A 16,457-nucleotide genomic window follows, 5' to 3' on the forward strand; every position below is an offset into this window, starting at 1 on the left:
CCTGTGGTGTCTTTAACTGTTCCTTTCTGTCCCAGAGATCCTCTGTAAACTGCAAGTTGGATCCCAAGGCTGCATTAGAATCAGGTCAAGCTTTGGCAAGAGCCTTCCTGGGCCACCTGAGCACTTCCTGCAGCATCCCTGAAGGTAAGTCTCACCTCTGTGCTACCACTGTTAGATTAGCTTTCTCTCTTGTGACCAGTAGCAGCCCAGGAAGATATTTTGACATCACATGGATGTCTTTTCTTCCTCGGTCTTTCACCTAATGGTTTTAACATCCACTTGGCCTTAAGGGATTCTTTCTCTCTGATTAATATAAATTTCTTCATTATCCACAGCAGCATAAGAAACACTCCAGGCCCACGTGCCCACCATCCACAGCCTTGCTCCTCTGCTGCTCTGCCTAGGACTTCCACCTTTTGGTCTCCAGTCATCCTTAGAACAAACTTTCTTCTTCCCCACTGTCTTCTGGCATTAAAAACTGATGTGGAGAGAGGCGATTGCTATGAGCCCTCATGGATGACTGGAATCTCCATTCCTTCTCCTTCCCCCTTCTCCCTTCCCTTGCTTTTATGGGCCCTCAAGTCAGTCTGGGAGTTTTCTCTTCCCTCCAACCCCCTTCCTCCTCTTCTTTCAATAAATCTGGTGTAAAATCCTAAAAAACAAACAAGCAACAACAACAAAAAAAACTGATGTGGAGAAATCTGATAACATATACTTTGTCTGTTACACACTCTTCCTGCCCTTAGTGTGAGCCCCAGCTCCCTCTTGTCCCCAAGGGGCCTACATGGTCTCATCTTCTGCAAACTCCCCCCCCCCCCCACATTTTCAGCACCATGAACGCCGCACTCAAGCCTATCTGAGGGCTGGATGTGGGCTGCACCCTTGGCCTGCAACTCTCCTTGCTCACGCAACACTCAGCTCTTAACCTGAATATTGCCTCTTCAGAGAGCACCCCTCCCCCCAGTTATTGTGGGTACCTTCATTGTGCAGCTCACCAGCCTGATCAGTAGAGGTGGTATGTTTGGAGTTTTTCTGTAAGAACCCTGACCTGAGATAAAAAGAGGTTAGCAGTGGAGTTTCCAGGATGGCTGCAAAGTTTGGGTCAGGGGTACTGCCCACATGAGAAGAAGTCCAAGAAAATAAGGAAATGAGAAAAAGGAAGGAAAAAAGAAAAACACTCCCTTGAAAGCCTGGTTAGCTGAGCCTAGTATGAAGAAGGATTAAATCTGTGTCTGATGGTCAACTACATGGGTGAGGAGGGGAACAGAAGCTCAGTTTGGGGAAAGTGTTGTGAGTTGAATTGTGTCCCAGTAGCTGTGAATAAGAGCTGATTTGGATGAGGCTGCACCGGAGTGGGTGGGCCTCATCTCACACCTGGCTCTTTCCACTTCCCTTAGCTTCTCAGTGCTCCTGCCATGGCAGCTATTCTCCTGATGGCCAGACCCAAGGTGAGTGGGACTCCCCAACTGTGGTGACCCCACACCTCAACATCTCCCCTTTACAGTCTTTATCTGCCACCTCCTCGTGTCCCAGCCTCACAATTCTTGTAACTCTGAGCCTCGCCCAGCTCCTGAGCTCTTCAGTAGCCCTCTTGCCCCATCTTTAGTTGCTGCCACCTCATCCTGGGACCCACGAGGGTGAATTTCCCTGCAGCCACAGGAATGGCTTGTTTTAGGTGCCAGTGTCTTTTGAGGATGTGTCCGTGTACTTCACCAAGACAGAATGGAAGCTTCTGGATATCAAGCAAAGGATCCTCTACAAGCAAGTGATGCTGGAGAACTACCGCCATTTGGTGTCACTGGGTAAGGACCCCACATATAGTCAGTGCCCCCTACTCCGTCTCTGAACTCAGTTTATTTCTGAGTTTCCTTGTTTATTATTACTGTGAGACCAAGAATAAATGCATTTTCCCATCAGATCCATAATCCATTGCAGCTCAGGTTTTGTCTCAACAGGGTAGTTTTTAGTTCAATGGTTTGGACCTATAAATGTTTTAGGTAAATGTGTGCCCCTCCCCCCATCAAACTTATTTTGTATATGAACTCACAGGTTAACTAAACCTCTTCTACCCAAAAGATAGGTGCAAACTACCCTATGCACTATTTGAGACATAAGTCATTTTTACCAAGTTGCATTTCACATTTGTTTCATGTTAGAGAGTATAGCAGCATTAAGCCACAGAGGGCCTGGGACAAGGCATGCAGAAGCCAGAGTAAGAGCCAGTATAGGCTCCCTGCTCTATCCCACTGCCTTTGGCGTTGCAGTGAATCCTCTTGCCCCAATGTTCTTTTTAGACTTAACAGATTTCACCTCTGTGATTTACCCCCATGGAGGGAGACTAGTTTCTTCCCTGGGTTCTTTCTGACCCTCACCAAGAAGATCTGGGGTTCCCAGGGAAGTTCAAGAATTCTCAGCTGAGTTTGGCATAAGGAACTGAGACATCTGCTCTATCTGATGATGACCCCAGGAGCTTCAGCTTTAGGGGTGCAGGCAGTCCCTTGACCCTGTTTGCTTCCTGATACTCCCTACAGCCTAACCCCTTATCTGTGTCTCAGGGTGTACACACACACAGAGCCCCCCTACAAGCCTGCTGTCCTTTCCACAGTCCAAATAATACAACAACATCTTTATCCTTTTGGCCCAAATCACCAGCTACTTAAGATCCCCTATACTTGCCTGGCCCCTTTATACTTAGAGCTCTTTGCTTTCTTAGAGGGACTCTGCCCTTTCTCTGGACCGTCCCAGTAGCACTTTCTGGAGAGTTCTTTATTCTCTGTTCCTGAAGACACTGAGGCTAAGCTGAGTTCAGGAGTTACTGATCCACTTTATTTCCATGGACAGGACTTTCATCCTCCAAGCCTCACCTGGTGTCCCTGTTGGAGCAAGATGAAAAGCCATGGGCAGCTGGCGTTAACAGGACAAGGACTGCCACAGGGATACAGGCAGGTGAGTACAAGATGCTCAGCCAGCTTGACTGAGCCGTTTTCAAAAGGCAGAGGCCAACAGAGGGTGGCAGGGCCACTTTGGGTAGAAAATTCTCTTTTGTGGCTGATTTAAATGGCCCAAGGAGTTCTCCCCATAGAGGCACCTTTTGAAGGGAGCACCTCCTGCTGTCTCAAATCATTTCCTCCCTTCTTGCTCTCCTGTGTACCTGCCCATGATCATCTCCTGACTCATCTGTTCTCAACCTTGGCATGAGGGTTAGGCTGAAGAACAAACCTGAAATAGAGATCCACAGAGGGAACAACATTGGTTGGTGCTCTCTGTCTTTACAGGTAAATGGATCAAGAGCCAGACATTGAGTACCAAGGAGAAACATTGTCCAAAAGAATTTGCAGGAGCTAATCTTCAGGGTGGAAGCAAGGGTCAGGTAGCTAGGCTGCCGGAGGAAACACTTGAGCAGAGACAGAAACATGCTCGTTCTCCAAAGTCAGGTTCCAACAGAGGTGACCATCACAGGGAGAAGGGCCAAGGCAGCTCCTTGAGTGAGGAAAGAGAAATTGTGCTTAAAAGTAACCGCAGCATTAGGCAGGATTTGGTCTCCAGGCAACAGTGTTCAAAAGGTGCAGAGAAGCGGTACCTGTGTCAGCAGTGTGGGAAATCCTTCAGCAGGAGTTCCAACCTCATCAAGCACCGCATAATCCACAGTGGTGAGAAGCCCTATGAGTGCTCTGAGTGTGGGAAACTCTTCCGGCGCAGTTTTGCCCTGCTAGAACACCAGCGCATCCACAGTGGTGAGAAGCCCTATGTGTGCGATGAGTGTGGGAAGACCTTCACACGCAGCTCCAACCTCATCAAGCACCAAATTATCCACAGTGGTGAGAAGCCCTACAAGTGCCAGGAGTGTGGGAAACTCTTCCGACGCAGCTTTGCCCTGCTAGAACACCAGCGCATCCACAGCGGTGAACGGCCCTACGAGTGCAGTGAGTGTGGAAAGGCCTTCAGTAGGAGCTCCAACCTCATTGAGCACCAGCGCACCCACAGTGGTGAGAAGCCCTACACGTGCAGCCAGTGTCCAAAAGCCTTCAAGGGCATCTCCCAGCTAATTCACCACCAACGAATCCACAGCAAGGAGAAGCCATTTGAGTGCAAGGAATGTGGGAAGGCCTTCCGGGGGCGTTCAGGCCTCAGTCAGCACCGCCGGGTGCACAGCGGTGAGAAGCCCTATGAATGCAGTGAGTGTGGGAAGACCTTCAGCAGAAGATCCAACCTCTTCAAGCACCAGGCAGTTCACAGTGAAGAGAGGCCCTACGAGTGTCAAGACTGCGGCAAGGTATTCCGGAGCAGCTTACTTCTCATGGAGCACCGGCAGGTGCACAAGTGTGGGAAGACCTGTAGCAAAAGTGGTGAAAGGCCCTGCACATGTGGAGAATGTGGCAAATGTAACAAGGCCTTTAAGAGGAAATGGAAGCTCCATCACCATCAGAAAACTCGCCATGGAAAGAAGGATTTGGAGGAGAGCAACTGTGAAAAAGAGCCAGCCTCCTTGGCCCTCAAATGTCCCACTGAAGAGCCCCACCCTGAAGATGAGAAACAGGGACTAGATTCTGAATGCAAGGCTGCCAACAATGCCATCTGACAGGGTTGTCCGTGAGAGGGCTGAGCATCCTTCTCCCCTCCATTCTGTCATTGATGATGCAGTTGAGGCAGGGACCCCACTGTAGCCTCTGCCCTGGGCTAGTGACAGGCTACCATGTGTGTGCACACATGTGGAGATGATATGTGAACTGCTCAAAGGGCTCTTGCACACCCATCAGGACTTCGTGCTGTGAGCAGAAGGAAACCTGTGAGTAGGGCCACCCCAAGGGCACAGGCACCTTGAGTCAGGGAAAGATGGTCTATTTTCTTTCATGGGGTCATTCGCTTTGCCCCAAGATTTGTTAGTGTTTTCAGGTAGAAGATACTAAAAGCACTTTAATCCTTTAAAAGCTTATAAATGGAAGGGACTTGAGGAAACTCAAACTTGTGAGCTCAACAAGTAGGCTGTGGCTTGACTGTGACATCTCCTCAAAATTAAGAAATGGTCTGAAAATGAACTTAGGCAAATGTTCTTGTGGACTGGATTGCTCGTGCCTGCGTTGTCAACCTCTGCTCTGTGGGAAGGCACAGGACACCCTGCTGTCATACTGAGCAGTGACCCATTCTTTTTCTAGGTCATTTGTCTTTGTGCCTGAAAACTGCAGCCATCCATGTGTGTCCCCAGCTACTGCTTCTCAGAGAAGCAGCACCCAGGCCCATCTTCTTGGAGCTCAGAGCTTGAGGGGTTCTAGGGGATGGCTGGCCAGGAGCCTGTGAAGAGCATGAGGCCCAGGGACTCTCACCTTCTGCTCCCCGAAAGAGGAGCCCTTTTGCTGTGGTCCCTCGGACCAGCAAGCTCCAGGCAAGACATTGCAGTATGGCAACATTTGCCACCTGCTGCCCTGCTACCTTTGGTCTCTCCCTTGCCCACCAAATCCTCAGGCTTGCCCCACCTGCTACCTTCTGCCCACCCCACCCCCTACCAGCAAAGGCCACCTTGGCTTCTCCGTCCTTCCTCCCCACTCTCAGTGCCTAAAGCCTCAAACTTAGCTGCTCCCCACGCCCACCCAAACAGCCACCCGTTGTGGTTTGTGCCCATCAGGAAGAAAGCAAGACGGGTTAGAAATTTGCACAGAGGGTGCCCAATAGTGGTTCTCTCATTGGATCTGCCTTCGCATGACATTTAAAATATTGGAGGTTCAGTTGCTTTGAATGTTTTTGTGTTCAGGATAATGTAAGTTGAAGATTGAGATTTTTGCCATATGAGTGTGTCAGGGAATCACTCCTGAAATAAGAATCGCCTCTGCCAACCCTCTGAGAAGTACCCAGACAGGAGATAGGGACCCCCTGAGGGCTAACACACAATTAGTGTGGTGGCAAACCTGGCTACTCTTCTCCTTCCTCCCCCTTTTCCCTGTGAGAACAGGGAAGACCCTTCAAATGGCACTGTACTGCAGGCTAGGTTCTCAAGGAGAAAGCTCACACTGGCCAGGAGGCAGCTTCTGGCAGGCTCTGTCCTGTTCCACCTGTGATGTCCCCAGAGCTGGGCCCAGGAATTATGCCCCTTAGTACTCTCAACCTAGCTTCCTGGTTGGCTTGCCACCTCCTTCCAGCCCTCTTTACTCCCAGGGGCTCTGGTCTGTCATACAGAGCACCTGAGAGCAGGCAGGTGGTGGGTGTGGTGCAGGCCTCCCGCTGGGCCTCCAAGAAGCAAGCTTGCCTTCTCTGTAAGACTGGGGTGAGTCAAAGACCCATCAGGAGAGTGTGGAAAGAGCTGAAAGTACAGGATTCTTTCCGAACGTGCTGCTTGGAGCTCCAAGTGCTAGGATGACTCCAGAAGTGAGAAATATAAGTGTAGGTGTAGATGTAGACATAGATGTTTTATACAGATATGTTAAAAGGATTTTCCATACCTTTGATTTATGGGAAGTTCTCGTAACTTGCTCTTATCTCTTAGCCTCCTTCACTGGGTCCATACCCCCTTGTTCTTTGATTGCCTTCTGCTCTGCATGTCACATTTTTCTTTGTGCCCTAGTTGCCAAGCCCAGTGCTTGATACTTAGTAAATGCTTGTGAAATGAATATTGCCCCCTTAGCACATTGAACTCAGATTTTAGACTGTAGTCAGCTTCAGCCTTACCTTGAGGCAGTTGAAAGTCTCTGCAACTTTGGGTTTTCTAGTAAAAAAAGAAGTATTGGGAACAGTGTCTGTACTCAATGGAGAGGTCATTGGGAAATGTGTGTTTCCTAAGGCACAGACAATCTTTGCTAGATGTGGCATGGATTCAGGAAACCAATCCCCATGGAGAGCAGAGGACAGTGGCAGGAGGCCATGTGATTGGACTCCAGTCTTGTTCAGCCATGGCCTGACCAGGATTGGGGCAGCAACTGCCACATGATGGGAATTGGGAGGAGTGAACAATTTTGTGTTTACAGGCCAGTCAGTTACCAGTTTTTAATAAAGAAGAGTTGGATCTCCCCACCCCCATTGGTTTTACTGGATGAGATAACTTTATTTTTATTTTATTTTTTTAGATTTTAGAAACTCTTAGTTATTTTATAAGCTAACTTAATTTTTAATGTGAGCTCCTTTTTTCACCTTGGGACCCACAGACAAAGATGACTAGGTTCAGGGGGCAGGGGTTAATGTACAGGGGTTTTAAGCAAAAAGTGGATTTTCCTGGAAAGGTGCCAAGCACTTTCACTCTTGTTTTACAGTGTCCTAATGCTTACTCAGATAAGTGACATTTACAATAACAAGACACTGGGTCTGCTCATGGCGCATCAGAGTCAGTGGACAATTTGACCTTTGAAACTTTGGGAACTTTTCAAGAGTTGTTTAAATGCTGTGGCAATATCTCCATGTAACTGGTAACCATCAGATGGTTTAAAGTAACCAAATACCAGCCAGGTTTAAAGGTGTTAGGGGAAACAATAAGCATGGAAGTACGGGGGAAAGCCAAGCTGCTGTGTCTGGGCATCCCTCAGCCCCCTGCAGAAACAGGGCAGAAACCCTTGAGAGCCAGCTGCATAGGGATCAAGGGCAGCCACCTGAGGCTGGTCGAACACCATGACTCTGAGACCAGGAAGGGCCAAGCACCACATCCGTCCCCTGAGAAACACAGTTCTGTTGCCATTCTTCAGGCAACATGGCAGCAACCACACTCATTAGTGTGCGTATGCTGTCTGGCCTCATGTGGCCCTGTAGAGAGGGAAACTCCACCTTCAACCTCCCTTTGTTTGCTTCTTGGCCTCTCAGGAAGGACTTCAACATGGACACTCCTTTGCCCTGTAGGCCTGGAAGCCCCTCCTCCTGGCCTTGCCACCTAGTGGTGCCTCAGTCTCTTTCTACCTACCTCCTCCCCCAACCATGCTTGGGGTCCTTGCTCCTTCCCTCTGTCCTTTGTGTTTGATGGTCATTGAGTCACTGGATCCTGTCCATTGGCAATTATGGTTGGCACAGCCTCATTTGCCATTGTGTGGCCTTGTTTGAGTGCTGGGATGATGGCAGCATCTGTGTCTAAGACTCTAAGTAAGCCTGGGCATTAGCTCTTTTCAAGCATGGTTGGTATATTAGAACCTTTGCTTAGACTGCCTGAAACAGTTTCTCTGCTTGGCAAAGCTGCCAGATGCCTTCAATAAAAGAAACAGACAAGGGCTGTGCTCCCTGGAAGCAAGTGGCTAGAATCCCAGACTTGCCCCCAAGGGAGGAGAAAGCAGGCCTGAGAAAGGGGCTCTCGGAGGATTCATTGCCATTGACAGTCAGCATGCTTAGCTCCTAAATGTTTACTGAATGGTTTACTCTCACTCCAGAGTGTGTTCTTGTTGGTGTTATGGCAGCATGGGTGCAGCAAGATGCTGGTTTCAGAGCCAACTCCCATGAAGCATTTAGGATGAGCCAGGGCCCTAAATCTTCACTCCTTTGCTCAGCCAAGGGGACACAGCAGACTTTCGGCTGGGGGTGCTAAGTCTACACCTTGTTAAGTAGCAAAGCATGACAAGTGGTGTCTTGAGGCTGGAATAGGAATAAGTACTAGATGAGCTCTCAAGACAGGAAGTAGAGGTCAAGGGACTTCCAGCAGCAGGGTGCAGGAAAGAAGGGAGAGCCCATGGTGTGTTAGGGAACCCTACAAGGGCTTGCTGTAGGACAGTTGGAGGCAAAAGGTCATTAAAACCAGAATGCAGAGAGCCTGGGATGCCACAGGAGGAAGTTTGGACTCTAGCTAGTTCTTGATAAGAAGCAATTTTTAAAAATACTACAGAGGTATTCTAAGATCGAGGCAGGGAAGTTAATGTAAAACAATTACTAGAGTGTGTGAAGTTATACATTGACAACCACCAAGTATACACACTGTACATCTAGATGGTTTGGACACCCATTCAATGTCAACATGTGCATACGGACGGCAGCAGTCCACCACCTATGATGCTTTGATAAAAGCAGCCTCAACTGACATTCTCGGGAGTCCCCACTTGCCATAGTATTTATAACTGGTTTCCTCTCACACTAGCACTAATATGTCTATGACCTCAAAACATAGCAGCCCTCCAGGGTTTGGAGATTGCTGATTTTTAATTTTTCTTTGACATCTTTATAGAGGTATAATTGGCATACGAGAAACTGCACATCTTTAATGTGTACACTTGGATGAGTTTTGATGTGGACACAGTCATGAAACCATCACCACAATGTAGACAGTGAACATATATACATCCATTACCCCCAAATGTTACTTTGTCTCCCCAGTGCTCCCTCCTTTTTGTTCCTCCCTGCCCTCTACCCCACTGCTCTGCTTTCTGCCATTAGTTTGAATTTTACAATTCTATGTAAGTGGAATCCTGCTGTATGCACTTTAGTGTCTGGCCTCTTTCACTCAACATAATGATTCTGAAGTTCATCCAGGTTGTTGTATATATATATCAATCCTAACATTTTATTGCTGAGTATTATTCCATTGTATGCATGGACCACAGTATTGGGTTGTTTCCGAGTTTGGGCCATGACTAATAAAGTTGCTATGAATAATTGTGTAGCAGTGTCTGTGTGGACATGTTTTCAGTTCTCTTGGGTATGGAATTGCTGAGTCATATGAGAATCCTGTTTAACTTTGAGGAACTACAAAACTGTTTTCCAAAGCACTTGCACCATTTTACATTCCACCAGCAGTGTATGAGGATTCCAACTTCTCCGTGTCCTCCCAACACTTGTTATTGTCCATCTTTTCGATTCTAGCCATCCTGGTGGGTGTGAAGTATGATCTCAATGTGCTCTTTTTTTTTTTTATGTGTTTTATTGATTAAAATATTACATTTGTGCCAATTTCCCTTCCCTCTGCTCCCCTCCACCCAGTGGCCCCCCTCCCTCCAGTTGTCCCCCCCTTTTAGATTATGTCCATTAGTTGTGCATACAGTTCCTCCCAACCTCTCTCCGTCTATTCCATTCCCTCCTACCATGATCCCCAATTCCTATATCATCTCCCTCCCTCTCCCCACTCCCCCTCCCTGTTGACCTCCCCCCAATATGCTTCCCGTACCCACAGTTCCTTTTCCACTCTCGTTGCCTGTTTAGTTTGCCTTTGTTTCATCTCCCTAGCTTCTGTTTTTTAAACCAGTCCCTTTAACATCTCATATAACAGTGGTTTGGATCTAATGAACTCTTTCAGTTTTATTTTTTCCTGGAAACTCTTTCTCTGTCCTTCTATTCTAAATGACAATTTCGCTGGATAGAGTATTCGTGGTTGTAGGTTTTGGATTTTCATTACTTTGAATATTTCTTGCCAGTCCCTTCTTGCCTGTAGGGTCTCCCTTGAGAAGTCAGCTGATAGTCTAATTGGGACCCCTTTGTACATAATTCTTTTCTTCTCTCTTGCTGCTTTTAAGATTCTCTCTTTATCTTTAATTTTTGACATTTTGATTATAATGTGTCTTGGAGTGGTTCTCCCTGGGTCCAGTCTCTTGGGAACTCTCCTTGCTTCCTGGACCTGCAAGTCTATTCCCTTCCCCACGTCTGGGAAGTTCTCCTTTATTATATTTTCACTCAATTTTTCAAGTTCTAGTTCATCTTCCTCGCTCTCTGGCAAACCAATGATTCTTATGTTGGGCCTTTTATAGCTGTCCCAGAGGTTTCTGATCCTCTCATTGTTGCTTCCCATTTCCTCTCTCTGCATTGGTTGACTGCTTGTTCCTTCTCCATATTCCAGTTTGTTGAAATGAACTCTGGATTTTTTTTCCTCACCATCTGTCTCGTATGTGGTTTTGTTCCTTTCGTTATGAATGTTTTTCGCTTCTTTCTTATCTTTTTCCTGCTCTTTTGTGAATTCTGTAAGCCACCTGATAACAATGGCCCAGAACTGAGCCTCTGACAGGTTTCTTATCTGTTCATCTGTCAGGTTCTCTATCTGTTGCCTGGTGAGCTGTGCTACCGGGATTTCTATAGTTGTCTGCCTCATTTTGACAGATGCATTTTGTTTTCTTGGGCCGGCTGTAAGGGGCAGTGCCTGTGTACGCGTCACAATTCAGCGACTGGCGCCTGTCTGCGACCTATTTCGCAGCCCTGTGGTGCTTTCTTTGGGGGCGGGGGTCCAAGATGGATTCACACAGTTATTCAGCTAGGAGACCGGGATCTGTCCTCCCGCCCCCCTGGGCCTCACTGTTCAAGGCGATGCGGCGGCCGCTCTCCCCAGCGCCGGAGTCGCGCACCGCCAGGGGCTTCCCGCAGCCGGGATTCCTCGCCGGGGTCGCGCACCGCCAGGGGCTTGCGCAGCCGGGATTCCTCGCCACCCCGCCGCTCCAGGTGCGACCGCAAACAGCTCTGCCCTCTTTAACTCTTACCTGCCCAAATGGCACCGCTGGTTTATAACTTCATATGTTGGGCTTCCGTGTAGTTTTATTTTCTGGAATTTCTAGTTATCCTTTGTTTTGAAGTAGTTGTATTCCTCTCTAGTTGTGGAGGGAGACCTAGCGTGTCCGTCTAAGCCTCCATCTTGGCCGGAAGTCTCAATGTGCTCTTGATTTGCATTTCCCTAATATGAGTGATGTTGAGTACCTTTTGATGTCCCTGTTGCCATTCAGATATTTTCTTTGATGAAGTGTCTATTCAAATCTTTTGCCCATTTTTTCAATTGGTTTGTTTGTCTTATTGTTAACTTACAAGAGTTCTAGATACAAGTCCTATGTCAAATATGTGTTTTGCAAAGATTTTTTTTCTTTCAAACTGTTGCTTGCCTTTAAACTTTCATGACAGTCTTTTTTTAAGAAGCTGTTTTATCTTGATGAAGTCCAATTTATGAATTTTTAAATTTTATAGTCTGTGCTTTTTGTGTCATAGTTAAGAAATTTTTGCAAAACTCTAATCACTAAGATTGAATCCTCTGTTTATAGAAGTTGTATAGTTTTAGCTCTAACATTTAGGTCTATGATCAATTCTGAGTTAATTCTTGCATATGGTGTGAGGTGAATTCCCAATTAATTTCTTTCTATATGAACATCTAGTTTTCCCAGCAGTATCTATTGAAAAGGTGATCTTTTCCCCAATTGGATTGCCTTGGCACCTTTGTTGAAAATCAATTAGCTGTTTATGAGATCACTTACGAACTTTTTAATGGTGCTCCATCAATTTGTCTATCTTTATGCCAATGTTATAATCTCTTGTTTCCTTTGGCTTGTAATCAGTCTTGAAATCAGGTACTTTGGGTGTTCTGACATGGTTCTTTCTTAAAATTCTTTTGTCTATCCAAAGTTTGTCACATTTCCACGTGAGTTTTAGAATACCTTGTCATTTCTATGGGGAAAAGAGTCTCCTGGGATTTTGATTGGAATTGTGTTGAACCTATAAATTGTTTTGGGGAGGACTGACATCTGAACAATATTGAGCCTTTTGATTTGTGAGCATAGCAAAGGTCTTCATTCAGGGGCCTTCTCTAATTCATTTCCATGATGGCTTGTAGTTTCAGAGTTCAGGTCTTGCACTGTGTTGTTGGATTTTATCCCTACATGCAGTTATTGATTTTGATCTTATTGCTTCAATCATCCTTAGTTTCCCTGCAGTCCTATTCCCCAGAGATACACTGCACATTTAACTGTGTGCTGGAATGTGAGGGTAAGTAAGACATATGTCTTGCATACATTCACAATCAGGAGCATATATTTGTTGCTATGATTACTTTGTTTAGCTCTGATAATGGCCTTAACCATAATGTAAAACAGAGCTGTGTGTTCTATATTCATTGTTCTGAAAACTTATCATTGTTCCAAGATTTTTTAAACTTTTTTCTAGCAAAGATTTCTAATAGAAAAACAAATCAAATTGAAATAAGTAGAACTCAAATTAAAATTTTGTGTTTTTTTCCAGAATATTCCCCACATAATATATAATATAGTTTCCTTCCATATTCTGGCTACTTAAGTGGGAACACAGTGAAAGGAGGTAGAGGGAGAGTGAGCCAAGTAGGCAGAGAAGTGGTGGGGAGAGAAGGACAAAGGAGGAAAAAGGAAAGCAAGGCTGAGGAGAAGGAGGGTAGCTTTTCAGTGCTTGCACACTGACATGAAAGATACTTCAGTTATCTCCTCAGATTATGAGAGTAGGATGGAGGAACAAGCAAACACAGAGTATTAGTTAGGAAAGTGGCCACAAGTAATAGGAAACCAGACTATGGTGGATTGAATAATTAGATATTTAATTTTTTTCTCATAAGGAATCTGGAGGTAGCTTGCTGACACTGGTTCAGCAGCAGAGCACTGGCATTTCTCTAATTAGTTTAGCTTTGCCTCTTGATCACAAAATGGCTGCCAAAGCTCCAGCCATCACATATGCATTCAAAGACAAAAGAAGCAAGAGGCAAGGATAACTGCGTCTGTCCCCTTTTATCAAGAAAGCAACAAAATCCCAGAAGCTTGCCCAGCAGACTTCCACTTAGATCTCAGCCAGAGCTGGATCACGTGGCCACCCTTACTCGGAAGAAAGGCTGGGAAAGCAGGCAACCGGATTGTCATGACCTGTCACCTGAGGCTAAGCCCACTGATGCACTGAACAAAATTGAAGTCTTATCCCCAAATAAGGGTGGAATGGGTATTAGGTAGTCTTATGGGTTGAATTTTGCACACACACACCCCAAAAAAAGATATGTTGAAGTTCTAATCCTTAATACCTTGTGACCTCATCTCACAATGTTGTAAATAACACCTTTGCAAATGTAAATACTTAAGATGAGGTCACTCTGGAGTAAGCTGGGGTCCTTATAAGAGAGGACCTCGATATAACTGGTGTCCTTATTAAGAGAAGACAGGAATAAAAAGACTGTGTGAAGATGGAGGCAGAGATTAGAGGGATGGGATCACAAACCAAGGAATATCTGGGGCCACCAGAAGCTAGAAGATGTGAGGAAGAATTCTCCCCTAGAGTTTCTGGAAGGAGCCCAACTATACTGACACTTTGCTGTCTACTCGTGGACCTCAGCTCTTTATGCCTAAAACCTCAGACTCAGAAGCAATGTGCCAGCAAGAGAGAAGAAGGTGAACCTTGCTAGGACTCCCTCCTCACATGTCGGCACTCTGCGTGCTCACTTTCATACTATCCTGACCCCTGTGTACAAGTGAAGAAACTGAGGCTCAGAAATGGAGAGGAGTTATTTGAGGCCTCCCCCCTAGAAAGTGACAGATTCTTGCTCAGATTCATGGAACCTGAGCACCACAGCTCTTTCCACTCCTGCCAACTAGAATCCCCTCAGACTAGAGGGAATCCAGATGGCTTTCCCATTTTCCCAACTTTGCCCATTTGGGGATGATTCCTTACATTTATTGTATCCAAAGACAAAATCTCATCAAAGTAGATTTAATTTTCTGAAAAGGATTTTACAAACGAAAAATGCTGTTAAATCCTGCTTTGGGGACTTCAAAAGCCTTGACCCCAGTCTAGGTTCTCAGCTGGTCACTCTCCAGCGACCTGGGGGGGTGGGACCTGGGAGCAGTGCCAGTAGCGCTTCCTTTGGTCAGATGTCATGTGCCTCCGTCTTCTTCCTTGTGATAAAGATGAAAAGACTCTTCATCCTTTCCATGAACAAATCCCCCCTGCGGCAGTAGTCTGGGCTGGCCCTGGGCTGGGTGCAGGGCCCAGTGTTAAGAAAGATAACATCCCTGCCTTCCCAGAGCCAGCATTCTTTCTGGTGACAGGAGTGCTACAGGCGGGGAGTAAAAATACAGCGAAGAGCAGTGGATAGGGTGAAGGGGTGGTCAGAGAGAGATTCTCTCAGAGGAGGGACACTTGGGCAGAGACCTGACTGAGGTGGATGTCTGGAAAAGAGCAGTCCAGGAGGAGGAAACAGACAGTGCAAAGGTCCTAAAGCAGTGTATTGGTTTCCTGGGTCTGCCATAAAAAAATACGACAAACTGGGTGCCATAAAACAACACATACTTAGTCTTTCACTGTTTTAGAGGCTGGAAGTCCAAAATCAAGGTGTCAGTAGGGCCACGTTCCCTTCAGCTTCTGGTGGTTCCAGGCATCCCATGGCTTGTGGCCACACTCCTCTGCTCTCTGCCTATGTCTTCATGTGGCCTTCTGCTCTGTCTCTGTGTCTTCTCCTCATCTGTCTCTTATAAGAACACTACTCATTGGATTTGGGACCCATCTCAAGATCTTTAATGTAATTATATCTGCAGGGACACTTTTTCTAAATAAGGTCACATTCACGGGGTCCAGGGATTAAGACGTGGACAGATCTTTTGGGAGGCCCCCATTCAACCCAGTAGAAACAAGAACATACTTGGTGTGTTTGAGGTCATGTGGCTGGAGCTCAGGGAGCTGAGAGGAGGGATGAGGGTAGTGGGGCAGAGGCAGCCATGTGGGGCTTAGAGGCCGCGACAAGAAGAGTACAAGCCAAGCATCTTGTTAATACAGGGCTCAAAATAACTGCAGCTATAATCATAACTGGCATTCTCTGTTCATCTGCTATGTGCTGGGTCCCGCATGTGATCCAACCTTCTGGCAATATTGTCCTATCTCCATTTTACAGATGAGGAAATTCAGGCCTGTTGGGTAACTTTTGCTTATCACAGAGATGGCAAACAAGGAAAGGTGGAGAGGCAGGGCCCAGAACCCAGGCTCTCCCACAGCAAAGTCCATGCACATCACTAAGAGTGGAGGCTCCCCCTCCCAATTGCTGAATACCCACTTTCGACCCCTGTGGGGCCTGGGCCAGAGTAGGCACATGTGAAGGAAAGGTCAGTGATTCCTTGCTCTTCCTCCTCTTTCTACAGTAGCAGGATTTCCAGGTTTTCAGCCTGGAAAAAATGTGCCTGGCAGTTGGGCAAAATGTTCCACATACCCAGGTTGCCAGGGTTGAGGTCAGAAAGCAGAGAGGTTTCTAGCTGTCAGCAGGAGAACCTGCTAAAAAGTCCAGCTTTCCTGCCTCCTCACACTCCCCTTCTTCCTGACCCATTGGATGGTCCTTCCCAGCCATCATGATCCACCATCATTCTGTAAGACTGGTCCTCTGGCTGCTCACACTTCATCCCTGGACTTCCCGAATTCCCTTTCTCATCTGGTCCCTGCCCCTCGGGGCTCTGGCTTCTCCATTCATCCCATAGAACAGCCCATGTGAATGGTGTCTGCTTACCAGGTAAGGTGACAGCACCAAGCTAAACCCTTCTAAAGACACCAAGCACAGGAAGAGTTATCAGCAGGTTTTGTACAGGTTGACGGCAGTGAGGAGAGGTGGGAAGATGGCAGGAAGCCTGCTAGAGAAGACACAATCCTCCTGGGACACTGGAACAGGGAGCTGAGGCTTCCATCTAGCAGAGAGCTGCCTGACTGTCCCCCAGGGCATTCACTACGCAGACAAGAGGGCCCGGGACATAGCAGCCTTTAGCCCCAGCTCAGCCCTCTGGGCCCACAAGGGAGCTCACAGTGGAGAGTGACAAGCTTCCTGCCAGCCTTATAGCCCAGGA

The 16,457-nt window shown here is 46.9% G+C and overlaps 1 protein-coding gene across 1 annotated transcript; it reads left to right on the top strand.

The window, feature by feature from the left end:
- Window positions 1-1,401: 1,401 nt before the first annotated feature.
- On the top strand, window positions 1,402-5,901 carry ZFP92 (ZFP92 zinc finger protein). The gene is made up of 4 exons (XM_090265079.1): window positions 1,402-1,448; window positions 1,676-1,802; window positions 2,842-2,946; window positions 3,276-5,901. Exons 1-4 carry the CDS (start codon window positions 1,416-1,418, stop codon window positions 4,577-4,579), a joined length of 1,569 nt encoding a protein of 522 aa, XP_090121205.1. The 5' UTR covers window positions 1,402-1,415; the 3' UTR covers window positions 4,580-5,901.
- Window positions 5,902-16,457: the final 10,556 nt, after the last annotated feature.

The sequence above is a fragment of the Furipterus horrens genome, unplaced genomic scaffold, assembly GCF_987537825.1.
Source record: "Furipterus horrens unplaced genomic scaffold, mFurHor1.1.pri manual_scaffold_17, whole genome shotgun sequence".
NCBI classification, from domain to species: domain Eukaryota; kingdom Metazoa; phylum Chordata; class Mammalia; order Chiroptera; family Furipteridae; genus Furipterus; species Furipterus horrens.